General features: G+C 34.4%; 2 protein-coding genes across 19 annotated transcripts; both read left to right on the forward strand.

The window, feature by feature from the left end:
• Window positions 1–662: 662 nt before the first annotated feature.
• LOC100789014 (E3 ubiquitin-protein ligase RFI2) lies at window positions 663–8,524 on the forward strand. 3 transcript variants are annotated; one of them, XM_014772672.2, is made up of 6 exons: window positions 663–1,171; window positions 3,430–3,599; window positions 4,151–4,209; window positions 6,682–6,707; window positions 6,790–7,174; window positions 7,432–8,524. In XM_014772672.2, exons 1-6 carry the CDS (start codon window positions 967–969, stop codon window positions 7,502–7,504), a joined length of 918 nt encoding a protein of 305 aa, XP_014628158.1. In that variant the 5' UTR covers window positions 663–966; the 3' UTR covers window positions 7,505–8,524. The 3 variants fall into 3 exon arrangements, with proteins under 3 accessions (XP_014628158.1, XP_006606533.1, XP_003556518.1); XM_006606470.3 differs by having other exon boundaries at window positions 667–1,171; window positions 7,476–8,524; XM_003556470.5 differs by having other exon boundaries at window positions 669–1,171; window positions 7,464–8,524.
• Window positions 8,525–10,447: 1,923 nt separating this feature from the next.
• LOC100794282 (serine/arginine-rich splicing factor SR30) lies at window positions 10,448–16,572 on the forward strand. 16 transcript variants are annotated; one of them, XR_001387021.2, is made up of 15 exons: window positions 10,448–10,575; window positions 11,214–11,308; window positions 11,870–11,935; window positions 12,034–12,108; window positions 12,212–12,320; window positions 12,469–12,515; window positions 12,633–12,690; window positions 13,359–13,408; window positions 13,533–13,589; window positions 13,674–13,822; window positions 13,908–13,955; window positions 15,262–15,429; window positions 15,510–15,972; window positions 16,093–16,143; window positions 16,250–16,572. XR_001387021.2 is itself a non-coding variant. In XM_006606473.3 (14 exons), exons 2-13 carry the CDS (start codon window positions 11,222–11,224, stop codon window positions 16,126–16,128), a joined length of 816 nt encoding a protein of 271 aa, XP_006606536.1. In that variant the 5' UTR covers window positions 10,448–10,575; window positions 11,214–11,221; the 3' UTR covers window positions 16,129–16,177; window positions 16,250–16,572. The 16 variants fall into 16 exon arrangements, 4 of the variants coding, with proteins under 4 accessions (XP_006606536.1, XP_006606535.1, XP_003555612.2 ...); XR_001387022.2 differs by having other exon boundaries at window positions 15,532–15,972; XR_001387026.2 differs by having other exon boundaries at window positions 15,347–15,429.
• Window positions 16,573–18,759: the final 2,187 nt, after the last annotated feature.

Genomic DNA, 18,759 nt, shown 5'->3' on the forward strand with positions numbered 1-18,759 from the left:
TACGTGACTCGCTTTGCTTTGCTCTAGCATATGAGTTGTGCTCAACAATATGATTTTCTTATCTACCACTTACTAGCATGTTATTTTGTTGGGTAGTATGCTTCTTGCATGGAGGAAAAGTTAACTGTAAAAGTAACATGACATTTTTTTTTCTCCCCCTTACTATTACCAAATCCTTCCCTTCCGCATTACTAATGTCATCACACTTATCATGTTGTTGTCATTATCATCGTAATTTTTTTTATTATGGTTGTTATCATCATCACCTATTAATATTATATTTTTATGTATTAAGTATTAAATAACTTTTTTTACAAAATTATTGAATAAATTTAAAACTTATTTCACTTTTATCCTATATTACTAAGTTAAAATATTTTTTAGAATAAATTAAAATAATGTTAATATATTAATATAATTTTAAATTATGTGTATGTTAATATACAAGGAAATGAAATTTCAACTAAAAAATATTAAAAATCTAATCATAAAATTATTTGTAAGAATAAAAATATAAACAGTTTATTTATATTTTATTTTGCGATTAGAGTTTATATATATATATATATATATATATATATCTCTTTACATACAAATGACAGAATAAATACTTTGACATAAAAAAACATCACATAATGTTTAATCATAATCGGACAAGAAAGGATAGTAGATACAGCAAGACAAGCATAATACAAGCAATTAGAGTTAAAAAAAATATTTAAAGTCAACGGGAAGGTGAAGGCACCGGCAATGAATCGCAACCGTCGGTAAAGTTGATTGGACAAGAGTTATCGGGAGTCAGAGGAAGAATCCAACGAAATAAAAATTCAATCTTGTTCATCCCCAAGACTTGAGATCTCATATTACAATCCTTTTTCCTTTGTTTTCTCATCCCTGTCCTAACTCCATTTCATTTAAACGCCGTCGTTCCTCTCTCGCTCTTGTTCCGATTTTAGGGTTTTTCTAATGGGTCTCGGTAACGATGAAGAAGAGGACAATAACAACAACAATAATAATAATAAGAATAACAATGATAAGGTTGTGGATGACGGAGATGCTGGAGGAGGAAAGTCTTTCGGTTCAGTGTCGTGTTCCATTTGCCTCGAGGTTGTTGCCGATAATGGGGATAGATCCTGGTCTAAGCTTCAATGCGGTCATCAATTTCATCTCGGTAACTTTAATTGCTCTCTCTCAAACTGCATGCAAATAATACAATTGAATATATAATTCTGGAATTTGAATAATACAGCTTGTGTTAACTGCAACGATTGAGATCTGGAATTTAGTTTTTGTTTCGTAATTATTTTTACCATTTGTTAATGCAGATATAAGAATAATAGAATATCAACTGTGCATGATGATTCTTATTCTCGATGATGATATGTCCATTGGTGTTTGCTGGGGTTCTGAAGCCAAGAGAATTTTGTAGGCTATGGGATCCAGTTTGATTGATTGTTTGTTTTGAATGGTGAATTGAATTGCATATAGTGAATGTGACCTAGTCACAAGGGGTAGTTATTGTGGATGATTGGATATAATATTTTTTTTTCTTTATGAAACTATCAGATTCAAAGTTCAAACAGATTTTGCAATTTTTGATTTGTTGTTTTTGACGGTTAATGATGAGGGTAATTAGGCTTGTCGTTGTTGCGCGGACGGCCAAAGTAGCTTTTATGATGGAATTGTGGAAATCTGGGTCAGTTTTCAATATTTGCCACTGGTAGGAAATCATGTTTATGTATGCAGAAGTTTGACACTGTCTCGGTCTTGATGAATTGCTTAACGACAAAAATTGTGACGTTTTGGCTAACTTACCATAAATTTGGTGGAATTTCTGCATAATATATGTAGTTGCTCATGTTTAGCGGTATGTATTGATTGCTTTTAATAGGTATTGTCATTGGTTAGGAACTCAAGAGTGTGTGATTTCATTGTCTTGGTATTGCTGAATTGCTTAACGACAAAATTGTGACGTTTTGGCTAACTTTCCATATATTTGGTGAAATTTCTGAATAATATATGTAGTTGCTCAGGTTTAGCAGTATGTATTGGCTGCTTTTAATAGGTCTTGTCAATACCGAGGAAATCCAGAGTGTGTGGTTTCATTGTTTTTCAGTCAAACCAAGTAAGGGTATAATTATGAGAGGTATATTAAATTTTAAGTTGAACAGCTGATAGAATGTTGTAAATGATATGAAGTCATGAGCGTTCCCCCTCTGAAACTAAGAATAAGGATTTTGTTTTTGCAAATATAAAACCAACAAAATAGAGATTAAAGAGCCAATGGATGGATAAGCCTTGGTTTATTATTCAGGTGCTATGTGAAAAAGCAGTTTGACAATTATACTGGAAATCTAATTTTGTTGAAATTTAATTTAATAGAGGAACTTGGGGGAATAGACTCAACATGTTTATATGAAACAAGTCTTTCTATGATGGTGTCCAAATAGTATTGGACATAGCACCCTGACAGTTATGTAACAATGTTAACAAATTACCCTTTTATATTAAATCCAAAATTATAAATGCTTTTTGTTAGAGAAGCGCCACATTTGGGACTTGGGTCTCTCTCACTCAGTGACTCTCACCTCTCTCTGTTCTGTTCTATCTTTTCTTTACCTTCTCTCGCTGCAGGCGAGACAGAGATTAGGAGAAGTTTTTGAAAACATGTGCTAAATGTGCTGCGCTACCGAAAAGGCTATTGTCTTTCTTTTTGAAAAGATGTGTTAAACTTGTGGTTATTAAGGGATTTAATCTTTTATGACTGATGGAGTCAGGCTCTCTCAATACTTTAAATTAGATCTTTTAATCAGCCTGTATGGATTTTTTTCCCGATAAAAAGTGATTCTTTTATTTTTACATTTCTAAAATCATCTTCTGTTATGTATTTAATTATTTAGAGATTATTTGCATATGTTTATGCGGACAGCATGATACGATAACAAGACATAGTCATTCTAGGGCTGTAACAAGTAGTAGTCAATTCCCTGCTTTTCCTATGTTTCTTATAGCATTATATGGAAAGTTGGGTCAATATGTATGCTTTAATGTGGTGGAATTTCATATCCCTGTTTGGAATGTTAGATGAGCCATAAACATGGAAAATCTAGTTTAAGAAACCAGAGAATACATTTTAAAGTCACTTTCTGAGATCTCCTTGCGGTGGAGAATGCTTTTCTTTTAGTGGGTCGGATGGTTTGTTGTGTCCCTTCTTCCCCCTCTTTAATCTCTTTATAAGGGACAAAAGAAGCACTCATGTGTATCTTCTCTCTTGTTTTTTGTACATGGTTCAATAATAATCCAGTTAAGTGGAATATAGATACAACAGTGATGTCATGAATTTTTGCATACACTGATTTCTTATTGACAACAATATATGCAATAGTAATATTCTTATGCTTATGCTTATTATTACTTTACATTATTTAGATTGCATTGGTTCGGCATTCAACATAAAAGGAGCAATGCAGTGCCCCAATTGTCGGAAGATTGAGAAAGGTCAATGGCTATATGCTAATGGTTGTCGGTCATATCCTGAATTTAGCATGGATGAGTGGACTCACGATGAGGACCTTTATGATCTTAGCTACTCTGAGATGGTAATAGTCTTATTAACTTGTGGTTTATTTGTGTTTTATTTTATGCTTGTGACTGAACACAGCCTTGCATTAATACTTCCTTTATTGATTGGGTGTTTATGTGTGTGTGTGTGTGAGAGAGAGAGAAATTGAAAACTTGTTCTTTGCTTGGTTTTATCAATAAGGCTTTTTCCTGAGATGTTTTACTGGGAGGGCAGTTATATGTGCTTCATAAGAAAAAGGGGAAGCTACTCGATATTATTTCCAAATCACCTTTGACCTGATCTGAATTTATCTCCATCTGTCTTATGCCTTTCATTCCTCTACCTTTTTTTTAATCTGCAACTCTTAGTGTACCACAAATATCTGCTAGTGCATTGTTTCCCTCCGTTGCCATTTATAAGTTGATAAATCTAGATGAAGTCATTTTCCTATGTATTAGTAGTTGGACTTTGACTTTCAAGGTTGGCATTACCTGTTTCAATTGGAGTTATTTTTTGTTCCTTTTTGTTATGTGGATAGATAATATTTTGCTCCATTTTGACTACTTTTTAACTACATGGTTTCTGCAGTCCTTTGGAGTTCATTGGTGCCCTTTTGGCAACCTGGCACGACTTCCATCATCCTTTGAGTAAGCTTAATGCATAAAAACTAATATCTGTTTTGATTCATAGACTTGGACTTGTCATTTGCTGTATTCATTTGTTCTTTATAGTGGCTAGACTGTTTTTGTGCATTAAAAGATAACATGCATTGGAATTTTTAGACTGGTTTGAATACACTTAGTTGTGTGTGTGACTTTAACCATTCCATATATGATTTTTATTAATTATATTTCTTTTCACATATCACATTAACCATATATTATAAATGGTTCTTGCAATGAGAAGCATTACTCTTTGTATTGGGAGTTAGGGCCTAATTCAATCCTAGAAAAACGGCTTGTGAGGCGAGGACTGCCCTAGCTTTAATTGAAGCCATATCTCTAGCTGATACGGTACTAACCCATCATTAAGAAAGCCCCAAAGAGGCTGCAACTAAGCGAGCTAGGGTGACTGCAATTAAGGCAACTTTCCAACACTCCCCCTCATGTCTAGGGCTACCGACATGGAGCGTGGCAAATGTAGGTGGCCCAACAATAGATTTAGGGTAGACTTTGATACCATCTTAGAATTTGGTCTTAGGGTCTAAGTCAACTCCAAAAAATCAGCTTGTAAGGTGAGGATTTTCAAAGCTTTATAAGCTCTATTTATGCCATATCTCTAGTTGACTCGGGACTAATCCACCACCCTTTAGGCTGCAATTATGGCAACCCCCTAAGAGGCCGCAACTAAGGTGGGGGCTAGGGTGACCACCGCAATTAAGGTGGCTTTCCGTCAAATACACTGAAGTAAAAGGTTTTAATTTTAATATGGAACTTAATTAGGTTGATTGAAGTCAAATGTGGTTAAGCTACAGATGGTATTAATAAATCTGAACTCTGAAGTTCTGGATATATTTAAAAATTGCCATTTTGATAAACAAGAGAGAAATGTTGGAAAGACTAGTGGAAATCTTGAGGAGCATCACAATTTTGAAGGCAGTAGCGTCAGTAAAAATTTAAAAGTTAGCTTCTTACCAAGTGTTTGGTTGTGCATTGAGAGTTAAAATTGAAGCAATTAATACTAGCCTGTGATTTTTAGGGAATTTGACATGAAATGTGGATAATAGATGCAGATCCAAAAACATAGTTGCTCCTTTTTAAGTGTTTGTTTACACGGGGAACTTCCAATTGTTTAAATACAGAATTCCACTTTTGGTGTAGTAGCTATACCAGACTTGGGAGTCTTCATAATCATAGTGGATCTGTCCAATTTTGGTAGAAACTGCCAAAGTTTTAGTGAAACAGCATAATCAGCATTTGAGTTTAACTTGTAATGGAGTCTGTCATCTGTGCTTACTGTATAACACCCCCTAAAAAAAGAGAGGAGGTTGTCATGTGTGCTTTGAGAAACAGCTAATGAGATTGACTCTACAATGAGCAATTAAAGATGTATATTCACCCTTAAATTTTGGTGGGTTAAGATTATATTGCATTTTAATTTAAATCAAGGATGGATACAAGATGGGCTTTTGTTAGGGTCTAGGTTGTGAAGAATAAAATGATTAGTAGAGGATTGGAACCCATTTCTGTTGTAACATAAACAGAATAACTACTTCTGTTTGGTAATAAAAGGGGAGAAGGGAGTTAGCTAGAGTCAGTTGTGAATTGTGAAAAGGAAATTAAGTTGGAGGATCCAGATCTCTCAAATAACTGGATAAGGGTGACAATTCTTTGAACAACATATATGTTTTGTATCATTGATACCAGGGCAGAGATTGATTCTCTTTAGTAATAAAAATTATAGTTATACCTATACCTTATTTTCTAGTCCAGTTTTTCCATTTTGTTCTGTGCTTTGGCAGCCTTGCTACCACCCTAATCTTCTGGAATGATGAACTTTGAAGTGCCCCCTTCCTCTCATCTTTTTCTTCTTCTTTAGTAATGTAATTAGCTAATTTAGTATGAGTTATCTTTCCAACTCCAACAGAAAGCCCAGTTATTCTTTCAAGTTGGGCTCATATTCCTTACATTCTTAGCAATATTTCACTCTGTTTCTTGTCATTACAGTTGCAGCCAAAATGAAGGCTTGTTTGCATACTTGTTATTGAATTTAATATTGGTGTCTAGGTTGATACATCATACTTCTAATTTGTTGAACCTTAAAATAGTTTTCCTACCTTTATGAATGTGCTCTAATTAGATCTATAAAATGGGGATTCACCCTTGAGGTTGGCTTGCCTTGCCATGTTAAAGGTAGAATAGTGCTATATATATTTTGTACTGTGTTGAATGCTGCCCAAATTGACTATTGGCTACTCAACATGCAGATTGAGGATGAGTTAGCAGTGCATTCTTTTAAACAATTTTATTGTTGATGAATAATTATTTTACCTTTCATTGTTTTTTTAAACTTTTAGGCATTTCTGAGTGATCCCCCCCCCCCCCCCCCCCCACACACACACATAAAAGGAAATGGTAGGATTTTTATTCAACTGATTTTTATGTTCCTGATTTTTCCAGGGAAGGGGAGTTTTCGTCATCTGCATGTAATCAGCTTCTCCATTTTTTTTTAAAGTTGTTGTTTGCATTGTACTGAAACTATTAATTAACTGGAATGATGAGATGCAGATCATGATGTATTGGGACAACATGCTATATTTGCTGAACATACAGCTGTGTCATCTGCCAGTCATCCTTGCCCGTATATTGCTTACTTTGGACCAATACATCCATCCTCCTCGAATTCGGGTGGAACTGTATCAGAAGCTTCAAACTTCAACCATTGGAATGGTTCATCTGTGCCCAGTGACATGCCAACTTCCTACACATTTCCTGCTGTGGATCTTCATTATCACAGTTGGGAACACCACTCCCCTCCTTTCTCTACAGCAAGTAGTCGTCTAGTTGCTGCTGATCAGCCATCAGTATCCCCTGGTAGTCAAAGGCCAGCCAGGGGTGGTTCGGATGTACCAAGATCAGGATCTTTTATGCATCCCTTCCTTGTTGGTCACAGGTACCACTCTAGAGTTGACATACCTTAGTAAAATATATTTGTTTGCATGAGTTAATACTTGTTCAAATTTAATTTGACGAGTGAGCTAAACCATAATATATCTGCTTATCACATTAAATACATTGACTTTTGGTTATAAAAGATAAAAAGTGATGGATCTCAGAATTGTCACTGGCTAGTGAAATTTACTCAGGTCATATGATTGATATTCCATGCACATTTTGGGGTTACAACTTTCAATCCATCAATTTCTGCAGTTGTACAACTTTCAATGCATTAATTTCTGCAGTTCTGCTGCCAGAGTGGGGAGCTCGGTTGCTTCCTCAATGATCCCTCCTTATCCTGGTAGCAATGCTCGGACCCGTGATAGAGTCCAGGCTCTTCAGGCGTACTATCAACCACAGCAACCTCCTAATTCAACCACAATGCGGACACCTATTGCTTCTGGCACCCGAAGATCCAGTAGTCATAATGGATCGCCTCAATTAGCCCCAATAACCACATCGTCAGACCAAAGTGGTGGCTTCTTTCTTATCCCATCAAGTTCATCAGGACACAATTTTCAAGAAGAAAATCATCATCTACCAAATCACTTCCATGCTTGGGAAAGAGACCACTTGCCTTCGTTGTCATTGAGCCATGTCGATAGAGATTCAGGTTGGAGAGCGTACCACCAGGCCACCAGCCGGTCAGACCCAGGTACCAGGTCCAGCAGCTTTCGTTTGAGGCATGGATCGGATAGAACGCCTTCACAAAATCGGTAATACACTTGTATCCTGTTCACTGTGAAGCAAACTACCATTACTATGGAAAATTATGTATGCTTTGAAAAATGTTACATATTGCTTTGGCACTTTGGCCTTTGGGTCTGTCCTGTTATGACAGTATATACTCTGGCTGGCCTTGGAATTGATTTTTCCATAGCCACCAGTGTGATGGACATTTGCTTCCTCTAGTTTTATTTGCCCTGGTGGGCATAAAATAAGATGGTGTATCTAGTTGGGGAAATCAGGTTTTGGAAGAAATACTGGGGCGTTGTGATTTCAAGTGATGATGAATCAAGTGGATGAAAGCAGCTGTGGTTGGATTTGTAGTGGGTCAACTATTTATGTTTGATAATGACACTCATGCAATTGCTGTGTATTTGAGAATACAAGTACTTTTACTTCTACCCCATGGCAAGAGTGATTTGTAAACTGTTGTGCAATTGTTGAGCCAAGGTATGGTATTGAAACTCGCATGAGAAGGACCATACCTGGGAATAATGGAAGTTCAAAGGCTGGTTTTAAAACAATCATATATGTGGTTTTCTTTATCATTTCTATTAGTGGTGTAACGTCAGGTGGCGCATATACAATTTTCTTGTTTCCTTGGAAAGATTTTTTTTTTTTTTTTTTATAAATGTTTAGTTCTTCCTTAAGTCTGTCACTCAGGTGATGCACGTTGTGGCACCTTACTGCAAACGTCCCCAAGCGAGAGTGCTCATAGTTGTGATTCTTGTGAAGAAATTATACATAATTACATATTGTGTCCTATTATAATGTTTTTTATTTGTGTCAAATGTTTCCAATTTCAATGTTTTTTGTGTTTATGACAAGTGAATAGTTTGATTCTAACTATAGTTCTCCGAAACTAAATACTTAATTTAGACTCTAAAAAATTACTTGACTTAATTTAATCCTTGAAAAATATATAAAACCATGTTGTAAAATTTAGATCGTAGGACATTTTAATTTTAGTCATTTTCATTAATAATTTTAGTCATTTTCATTAATTTGCAATACATAAATGAATTGTATATCAATTTGATTGATTTGATTCTTTGAAAAAATATCAAGACTCAAATTTGTTTTCGAAAATGATAAATGAACGAAAGGATTAAGTTTTTTATATTTAAAATCTTAAATATCTTTACATATTTGTGTTTCATGAGAATGCTAAGTTTTGGTATGATTGGAATATAGTTGATGAAATTTAAGGGGGTGTTTGGTTTAGTTGTTTTCTATTTTCATTTTCACTGAAAATAGAAAATGGTGATGAAAATGTGTTTGGTTGGATTTCTGAAAACATTTTCAGTGAAAATGAAAACAGGAAACAACCAGAAAATGAAAATAATACATTTTCGTTTTCAGTATTTTCAGTTGAGAACAGAAACCTTATTCCAGATAAAATGAAATTGCGGTAACAATGAATATAATTTTAAGTAAATATAAAAATACAAAAAAGACAAAAAGTCAATATATCATAAATTTTCACTATTTTTATTTCATGGAAACAGAAAACAAGAAGTCAAACTAAACATGTTTTCAGAATTTTAATCTTTTGAAAATGAAAATAGGAAATGAAAACAGAAAATGAAAATGTAAACCAAACACACCTTAAGTTTCTCACAGTAAGTTTTGATAAGTGAATAAGGAGTTATAGAGTACGGTCAATTGGCGAAACGATTGATTAATTATATCATTTTAAAGCTCATCGTGCATGTAATGGTCATATATTTTATATCAATTTAATTAAAATATATATATTGTTATTCAATAGTGAATTATATATTACATATATAATAAAATTATTGAATTTTATAGTTAACACAATTTTTAATTAATTGACTGTATAAACAAACTTTGTACTAATAGTTTGTCAAAATTAAATTCATAATATACCAACGGGGATTCGATCCAAGGGATGAGATTTCTTGTAGCATGATGAATCAATGGATTGGATTCAATGTATTCTATTTAATGTCTAGCATGATGAACCCCAAATTCTATATGAAAGAAATATTCATATTTAATATTCAAGTTACAATTAGGAAAATAATACGTGAAAGGTAGAGAAAATGGTGTGGACCTAGGAGGATTCTTTTGGTATTATACACAATTATATTTATGTGAGGATTTTCATGGGAGAGACATGTATCATGAATGTTTGTTTTTTTTGGCTTTTATTCTGTTATGTTTCATTAAGCTTCCATTTCATTAGTGCAATTAAATCCTAAATTTAATATATCTATTTAAGATATCATAAATAAATAATTTAATTAATTAAAATATAAAAAATAGAATTAAACATATATCAAATTGAGAATTGAATTAAAATTTAATTTTTTTTAAGATATAAGGATTAAAAAAATAGAATCACAAATATATATTAAATAAGACTAAATATAATTTAGTCAAAGAAATAAATAAATAAATAAAACATTTGACCAATGAAAAGTTGGATGGCTTAGATGTGATGGTAGACCGTAGTTATGCCGTGCACGTGTCACCACAAGAGTTATATGCACTACTCTTGGGTGATCATATAAATATTTTTCCTGAGCCCTTAGAACTTAAGAAGTTAGAAGTGATAGTGAAGAATCTCATTTCCAGCTTCCATTATCTTCTCATCTCAATCAGGTATTCATTCTCTCTATTTTCAATGTTTTGTTGTTGCAAGATTTTTCTCTCACATGCTTGTTTTTTCCTCTTAATTTTCACTTTTTCTTATAATTCCTGGTAGAAAGTTAGGGTTTGATTCTTCTATTTCCGTTCTTCCATTTATTCTTCTCGAAACATATGCGAGCATGGATCGATTGAGCTACTCGATGGATTTTGGTTTTAATTTCATTTCTCCTTGTGATTCTGTAACAGAGAAAACAATAGAATTCTTAGCTGTTTATATGACTCCTAGTGTTTTTGTGAGAGAGAGGGAGGGAGGGAGGGAGGGAGGAAGAGATATTAACTGGATGCTTGTTTTTATTGCTTCTTTTCTGTTTCATTAAGCTGCCGAATAAAACAGAATGTACCGAAAGGAAACATAATGCCGATGGCCATTTGTGATATTTTTCCTATAACTGATATGGCATTTCAATGGCCCTTCTTGGGAAAGCTCAAGTATATGTGCGAATTATATGATTGCTTTAGTGATTTTTCCTCAGCGTTGCTTTGTCGAATTATGGATTTTTGCTTTAGCTGAATTGTTTCAGTAGTTTACATTCAATGTATGGGAGTTTATAAGAAAAATTGTTAACTCTGCAAGTCCAACTGTTCTTTAGGGGGGAAAATGAGCGGGCGGTCAAGCCGCACAATTTATGTTGGCAATCTTCCTGGCGACGTTCGCTTGAGAGAAGTAGAGGATCTATTCTACAAGGTATGCATATCTGATACAATTAAGATAAATTTCTGAAAATGATATTGTATTATTATTCTGATGATTGAATTACAGGTCTGTATACACAGTTGCACACACACATGAAAAGAAAACAACTATATAAAGATGGGATTAGGAATATGGGGAAATAGTCTGGGACCTATCTACACTACCAAATCAAGTTATCTATGGTAACTGGGATAGCTATCAAGGGTTGTGAATAACTACAAATCATATCATTATCACAGACTACTATTATAATAAACAAATACCTTTATATCTACTGCTAACTTTTATAGTGAAAAATGTAAACTTTAGGTTTCCATCATGTTTATTAGCATTTGGGCATGTTATGGTTTGATTAGCAGCATATTGATGGTAGCAAAAGGCAATAAAGAATCCTTATTGTTCTGTCTATTATCATGCACATGCACTATTTCCCCCCTTCATTTACTTTCTTGGTAATACCCACAAACACGATATTCCTTTTGAAATCTTGTTGTAGATGAAGAGATCCGGATTTGTATTTCTCTAATTGCTTTCTTCACTGTCTAATTTCAGTATGGTCCTATTGTTGACATTGATTTGAAGATACCTCCGAGACCACCAGGCTATGCTTTTGTAGAGGTATGTCTATATTTCATTTTAAGGAAGCAAAGGAGTATTGATCTCATGTTTATTTAGATCCCTTCTTCTACTTATATGTATTGAATATTAAAATGCAGTTTGAGGATGCTCGTGATGCTGAAGATGCAATTCAATATCGAGATGGTTACAATTTTGATGGTTTTCGGTTACGAGTTAGTACATTTTCCCTTTATTCCCTTGTGTATTTGTCTTTATGGGTAATGGATACAATATCTAATGTTCTTATGAAGTTCTGATCACTATTTTCTACTATAGGTTGAACTTGCACATGGTGGACGGGGATATTCATCATCAGTAGACCGTTACAGTAGCTATAGCGGTGGCAGTGGTAGCCGTGGAGTTTCCAGGCGTTCTGACTACCGTGGTATGTACTGTTTTCTGATATAGTGATACAAGTTTTTTAAAGTTGGTATCTTTGTACAGTAGTTTGTTCTTATTCTTTTTCATTTTACTTTCTATTTGCACCTGAAAAGAGAATGTTTTTGGTTGACCTTATTTTGTTCTGTTTGCAGTTCTGGTCACTGGATTACCTCCGTCTGCTTCATGGCAAGACCTGAAAGTATGGCTTGGTTCTTATTTTATGCATGCTGCAGATTGATGCCATTTTATGTTGAAATCATTGTATTGGTTGAAAACTAATGAACCATATTTGCTGATTTTGAGTTTTGATGATTAGGATCACATGCGTAAAGCTGGTGATGTGTGTTTTTCGCAAGTCTTCCGTGAGCGTGGGGGTAAGTGGATTAAGATCTAATTTGGAATTTTTATTAGATTGCAAAATGATTTAATTATAGCGCATAGGCTTTTGGGCTTTCAGTCCTTTGATTAAAGGAGAATGAGAATAACATTACAAGCAGAACAGGGAAAGCTTTTCTTTCTTCATGTTTCTCAGTGTTATCGCTTTTAAATCTATAAGTAAGAGTTAGGATACTTTACTATTAAAAGTGCAGAGACAGTTTCTGCACTATTATTATGATCTTGGATTATTAAGAGCCAAGGTTTACATAAGAAGGCTTTAGTATTGGGTTCATCAGGAAGTTGATGCAATTGATGTATGGATGGGCACTCCTAAGGGCTATATAGTGATAAGAACCAATCATTCAGACAAAGCACATGTTTGGTTTAAATTAAGTTTAAGAGAGTTTATATCCAAATGTTCTCTATGCAGTATTTTAATTATAAGCTTTTTTTTATCACAAAATAAGCTATTCCAAACATGTACTAAAATGTTTATCACAAAATTAACTTTTCTGGTAATTTCAAATGGTGATATTGATGTAGATGCATGACTTATTTTGGAACTTGGAAGCAACAAGTCTAGGAAATTATGACAAATATCTTTTGTTGCAGCTCCCTTTAATTTCACAGCATAATTCTAAACTTTAGTATAATTTGTATGCAGGTATGACTGGGATAGTTGATTATACCAATTATGATGATATGAAATATGCTGTAAGTGTTCTAAACGACTAAACCTGTATCTTGTAATGGTTATCAGGATCTGTGTTTTACTTGCCTTGGTGTCTTTTTAACTAGTACTTTTGTTCTACTTCTTTAACTTTGTATTCTGTTACAGATCAGGAAACTTGATGACTCAGAATTCCGCAATGCCTTTTCTCGTGCTTTCATACGGGTGGGTGGATATTATATTTGGCTACATTCTGCTTTCAATATTTTTTTAGTTGCTTTTGTTAATGTACATCTCTGATTGGTCCAGGTGAGGGAATATGATCGAGGTTATTCTAGAAGTCCTAGTCGTGATTCAAGGAGGAGCTATTCTAGAAGCCTCAGCCGCAGTCCATGTATCTCACGAAGCCGCAGCCATAGCCGCAGCAGAAGTCATAGCTATAGTGACAGGAGCAGAAGGTTCACTTTGGTTGCCTTGGTGAACTATGATTCAGTTTATATTTTTGGTAGCTTCGAAGAATTGACTAAGTCTTAATTTATGCAGTTGGTCTCCGAAACCAAAACACTCTCGACGTTCAATATCTCTTTCAAGGTCAGTTTCTACCAAGTCTGATACATATGCAGTTTTGTGCTCTGTGCTTTGAATGTTGAAATTTTAAAGTTTGGTTAATGTCATTAGTGAATGAGTATCCCTGCGTTATTGTAACTAGGGTGTTTCTCTTGGAGTCTATGTTTCTATCATCTTTCCCAATAGGTAGTATCATGTGGCTCATTTAATGTAGAAATGTTTTACATCTATGGTGGATCAAAATTAAATGCTTGATCATTTTGCGTAATAATAATAAGTGGGTGAATACTGTGATCTTTCTTACTACTTTTACTCAATTTATACTCTTTTGTCTATGAGTTTTGGTTGAGAAATAAGAGCTTGATTTGTTGTTTTATTATTCTATTTGTTATTGTTGACTCATGGTTGGGTACATCTTTGCTCATGTAAACAAATTGATTTGTGTCAACTTTTGTCCCCACCATGTCAGGAATGTTTGCTTGCTTTGCTTCTCATGTATCTCTCTGCCAGATTCAGCCATTTCTCTATCTTTTAGTGTATTTTAAAACTATCTTTCAGCCACTAAGTATTCCTTCTCCCTGTTCTCAAACAAGGAGAAATGAAAACTTAGTTTGTTTACTACACATGCAAAAATATTTTATTTATTATGGTCTAAAACCAATAGCAGAGTCTGTAAGGTATTAAGTAATTATTTTACTGTAGAATAGCATGTATGTCGATTTACTACCCACCTTTGAGGCTCAGTTGATTGAAAAGTTACTGAGATGAGCTGGCGACTATGATAACAATTAGATGATTTTATATTTATTTATTTTACCCCCTTTTTTTCTTTTAGCATCAACCATGTCTCTACTTTTTATAGTTTCTCTGCCTTCCACATCTGTATATAGGTGATAGGTGACTTCTATGCAGTTGTTCGTCATTCCACAATTCTGTTTCTGTAGGATTGCTGCTTAAGTTTTTTACCACGTTATTTCTTGATGGAAATGAAAATTCATTGGAACATCTGTTGTTACAAGTATATAATGGACATTCCTTTTTTTCACTTTTAATCAACAATGGGCCTTAAATTTTGATTTCATGTGATTGTCTGGATCCATATGGTATTGTATTCAGTTTCTTTTGTGCTTGGGTTGAACTTTCACGTTTTGCTTTTCTAGAATATTATGATATTCCTAGTCATGTCTCAAATTTTTTCAGCTTCTCTTTTTTCTTTTTGTACAAGTTGGAGGGGACTTTTTGAACTTTTTATTGTATGCCTTCCACTTTGTTCTTCTCATAAAGCCTAATGCTGTACCATAGACTTATCAGCATAACTCGTAATATGTAGAAAGGTGGAGGGGACAATGTTGAAGTGGATCGCAGCTTGGCCACTAAATATACAATGTTCATTAGGGTTGACTCTTGTTTTTTAGATGTGGCCTTTTGCGGCGACCTGGGAACTGCATGTTAGGATCTTGATGGCATGTGGTGCTCAAACGCCAACTTTTGGTTTGAGGTAATACTGTTATGTTGATGAGCACGTGTGGAACCTTAATGTTGTAACTAATGATGACGGTAATGATATATTGATTAAAGGCATGGTCTGCGATTGTTGTAGACTGGATGAGTTGCAATCTAAAAGCTGGATCACCGTCTAAATGCCATTGGTTAGCAACCATTGCAAATCAGCAGTGTTACAATTCAAAAAACTACAACATAACCTGTGCTGAGTTCTGGTTGATCTATTCCTTCTCTTTAGGAATTCTTATTGTCCTATATTGGGTTAGATATATCTTCCCTATAATTGGATCAAGATATCATGTGCTGTTGACAATAGAATTTTTAACACTTGTTGAGACTATAGACGTGTGATACTGGGTTCAATTGCTTTTCCACTTGGATGCTGCTCAAGATTTGTGGTGGATTAGTTTCTTCGTTTTGGTTATGGTAACTTTGATGTGGAATATTGGATCGTGGATCATTGTGGATATTGAATTGAGTTTTGTTAATTAATAAATTTTGCAGATCCCAGTCAAGATCCAGATCTCCAAATTCATCAGTAAGTGTTATCTGAGTTGAATTGCTTCACATTATTAAGGGGAGGAGTGGAGCACAGTTGCATTAAGTTTTTCTTGTCATATGAATAATCGTGAGCTTTGATATCATTTTTGAACTGCAGCCTCGACCTCACCAAAGTCCAAGTAGCTCATCATAATCTTGTTTGGGGCGAGTAAATTGTCATCAAACTCCTAATCATTCATATAGTTGATTAGAAATTTCCAATTTCTATTTTTCAAAAGTTCCTTGGTGTTCTAATGGCAGCTCTCATTTGACAGGGGAGATCTGAACACAGCTGACCTGTTGACTCTGGAGACCACTACTGGGCATGTAATGTATTTTCTGTGCTGCATTTTAATTTGATAACTACACAGTAGCACGTTTAAGACCCAATATAGCTCTGTCGCCACATTAGCATGTAATGTATTTGAATTTTAAATTTGATAATTGAAGCCATGAAACAAACCTTTTAGGCATTTAAATTTGAAATGGATGATTTGAGCTAGAACTGAAATGTATCTGTATTATCAACTGTGGCCGAGATACATTCTAACTTGGCCAGCGTGTTTAGTAGTTTAACCCTGTGATATTGGATATCCTAGTTACCGTGTTTTGGTGGGACTTCTGCTCGATTTTTATCTAAAACTTTGTTGTGGGACTAAGTATTGTAACTGTAAAAATGGGTGGCAGGTGGAATTCCCAGGATTCTAATAAATTCAGGGAAATAGCTGCTTCAAAATTATAGAAAAATGGGAGAATACTTCGTCTATTTTCATTGATGCATGTTCCTATAAAAATGGAGATTCTCATTAACGAACCTCCATTTTTATAGGGATAAGGTCGAAATTGTGAAATAAAATGATTAAAGCACAAAATCGTCCCCATAACTAATTCTGGTGCCATGAAATAGTAAGTGCAGCGTTTTCAAGGTTATTTACCGAATTCAAGTGTTTGTACGGCGTTTTTTTAATTAAATATATATTTGTAATTGCAACATAAAAGCCTGATCTAGATAACCTATGCCAGATTTTACCGTGCGAAAACAAAAAACTTTCGCACGGTATGAAAGTTGATTTTAATTCATTAGATCAACTTATTTTAAAATCAAGGGTTTCTGTTCATCTTCATATTTTATTTTATTTTTTTCTTCTCTTTACTGATTTTGTCTCTTTTTTTTTTCTCTTCTTTTTCATTTACCTCAAATTTCTTACCTCCTCCCCTATCCCACCATTCTCGTTTACTCTTACCATCGCATGTCACTTAGAAAAAACGATTTTTGGTGGCTCTCTGCCCCTCTTCTCGTCGGGAACTGCCACGATGTCATTGTGGACGATCACGACATTGCAATGCATTGCATTGACACTGTCACGTACTTTCTAGAGCAGTAAAGTAGGGCCTCCCACTGTACCGTCACTGACAACGACTCCATCATCATTGACAAAACGGAAAAATGCAAGTGCAAGAGTGACAAGACGATGGGATGAACCACTAACAAGAAACTAAGGTATTGTGACAACACCAACGTCTCCACCTTCAACTGTGCGAGAGGGAAGGGTTCTTGCTTGTGCCATCAGAGGCTAGGAGGGGGAGAGAGAGCATCTGTGCGGCAGAGGTAGAGAAGGTGAAAGCACGGCAAAGAAGTAAAGGGTAAATAAAAAAAATAACATAAAAAAAGCAAGAAAACAGAAAATGATAATTATTAATTTGGAAATAAGTTGATCTAATGAATTAAAATGAATTTTCGTACCGTGTAAAAAATTCACTTTCACACAATAGAATCCGCTATAAACTATTACATTGTCAACTTGTCATTACCGAGATTCACTTTTGACCAATTGGCATTGATTCCAATCACTTGAATTCATAAATTTTGAATGAAAGTTTCTTAAAAAACAATTATTTCAATAACAAATAAATTCAGTATTTGTTGTGTGTGTAAACTAACATGTCTCAACTGATACTCAAAATTAATTCTGTCCAAACGTACAGATCATTAAATTGTATTTTATTCCCTTCAACAAAAATGTTTCCTTTCAGACAACATAAAGACTATGTTTTAAATACCAGTCTTTGTATCTCCCTCCTGTGGTCAAACTTTAGAGGGATCCAATTCCCTCGTCATTTTGCTCTGTAATGGCTTTTTAGCCTTTTTACTGTTCTATAAAATTTAGGACACGGAAATGCATCCAGGGTAATGTGTCACTCGCATATAGTAATTTTTTTCCATCCAATTTTATACTTGGATTGAATTTATCGTCAATTAATTAAATTGACTCTTAATATATTGTTAAATTTAAAACTAATTTCAAAACTCCGTTATAAACACTTTTATTTAATCTAAATGATAAAAAATATTTATCTCAACAAATATTAGTAATTTAATACCTCTAATATGTGTATTAATTAATAAAAATAAAAAAAAATGATTTGAAGCAGTAAAAATCAAGGGTGTTGCTGGGTGCTATTATTGCTGCCGCAACCAGCACCCTATGTGCGAAGACAAAAATATCCCCGAGTATATTTAAAGTACTTTTTGTGCACTCAACTCATTCTGCTTGATCCGCGTATGTGATAATGTGATCCGCATATGGTTTTGTTGATCCACAAGTTTGTTAAGGATCAAGTTGATCCGCAAGTTGCTCACGGATCAACTTGATCCGTAAATTTGTTACGGATCAAGTTGATCCGTAGAAACCTTACCGATCAACTTGATCCGTAAGCACCTAACATCAGCCTTAAAGCATTGACTCGAGAAGAAAAAAATAAGGCCTTCAAACTACACTGCTTT

This window comes from Glycine max, chromosome 20 (genome assembly GCF_000004515.6).
Source record: "Glycine max cultivar Williams 82 chromosome 20, Glycine_max_v4.0, whole genome shotgun sequence".
Classification (NCBI taxonomy): domain Eukaryota; kingdom Viridiplantae; phylum Streptophyta; class Magnoliopsida; order Fabales; family Fabaceae; genus Glycine; species Glycine max.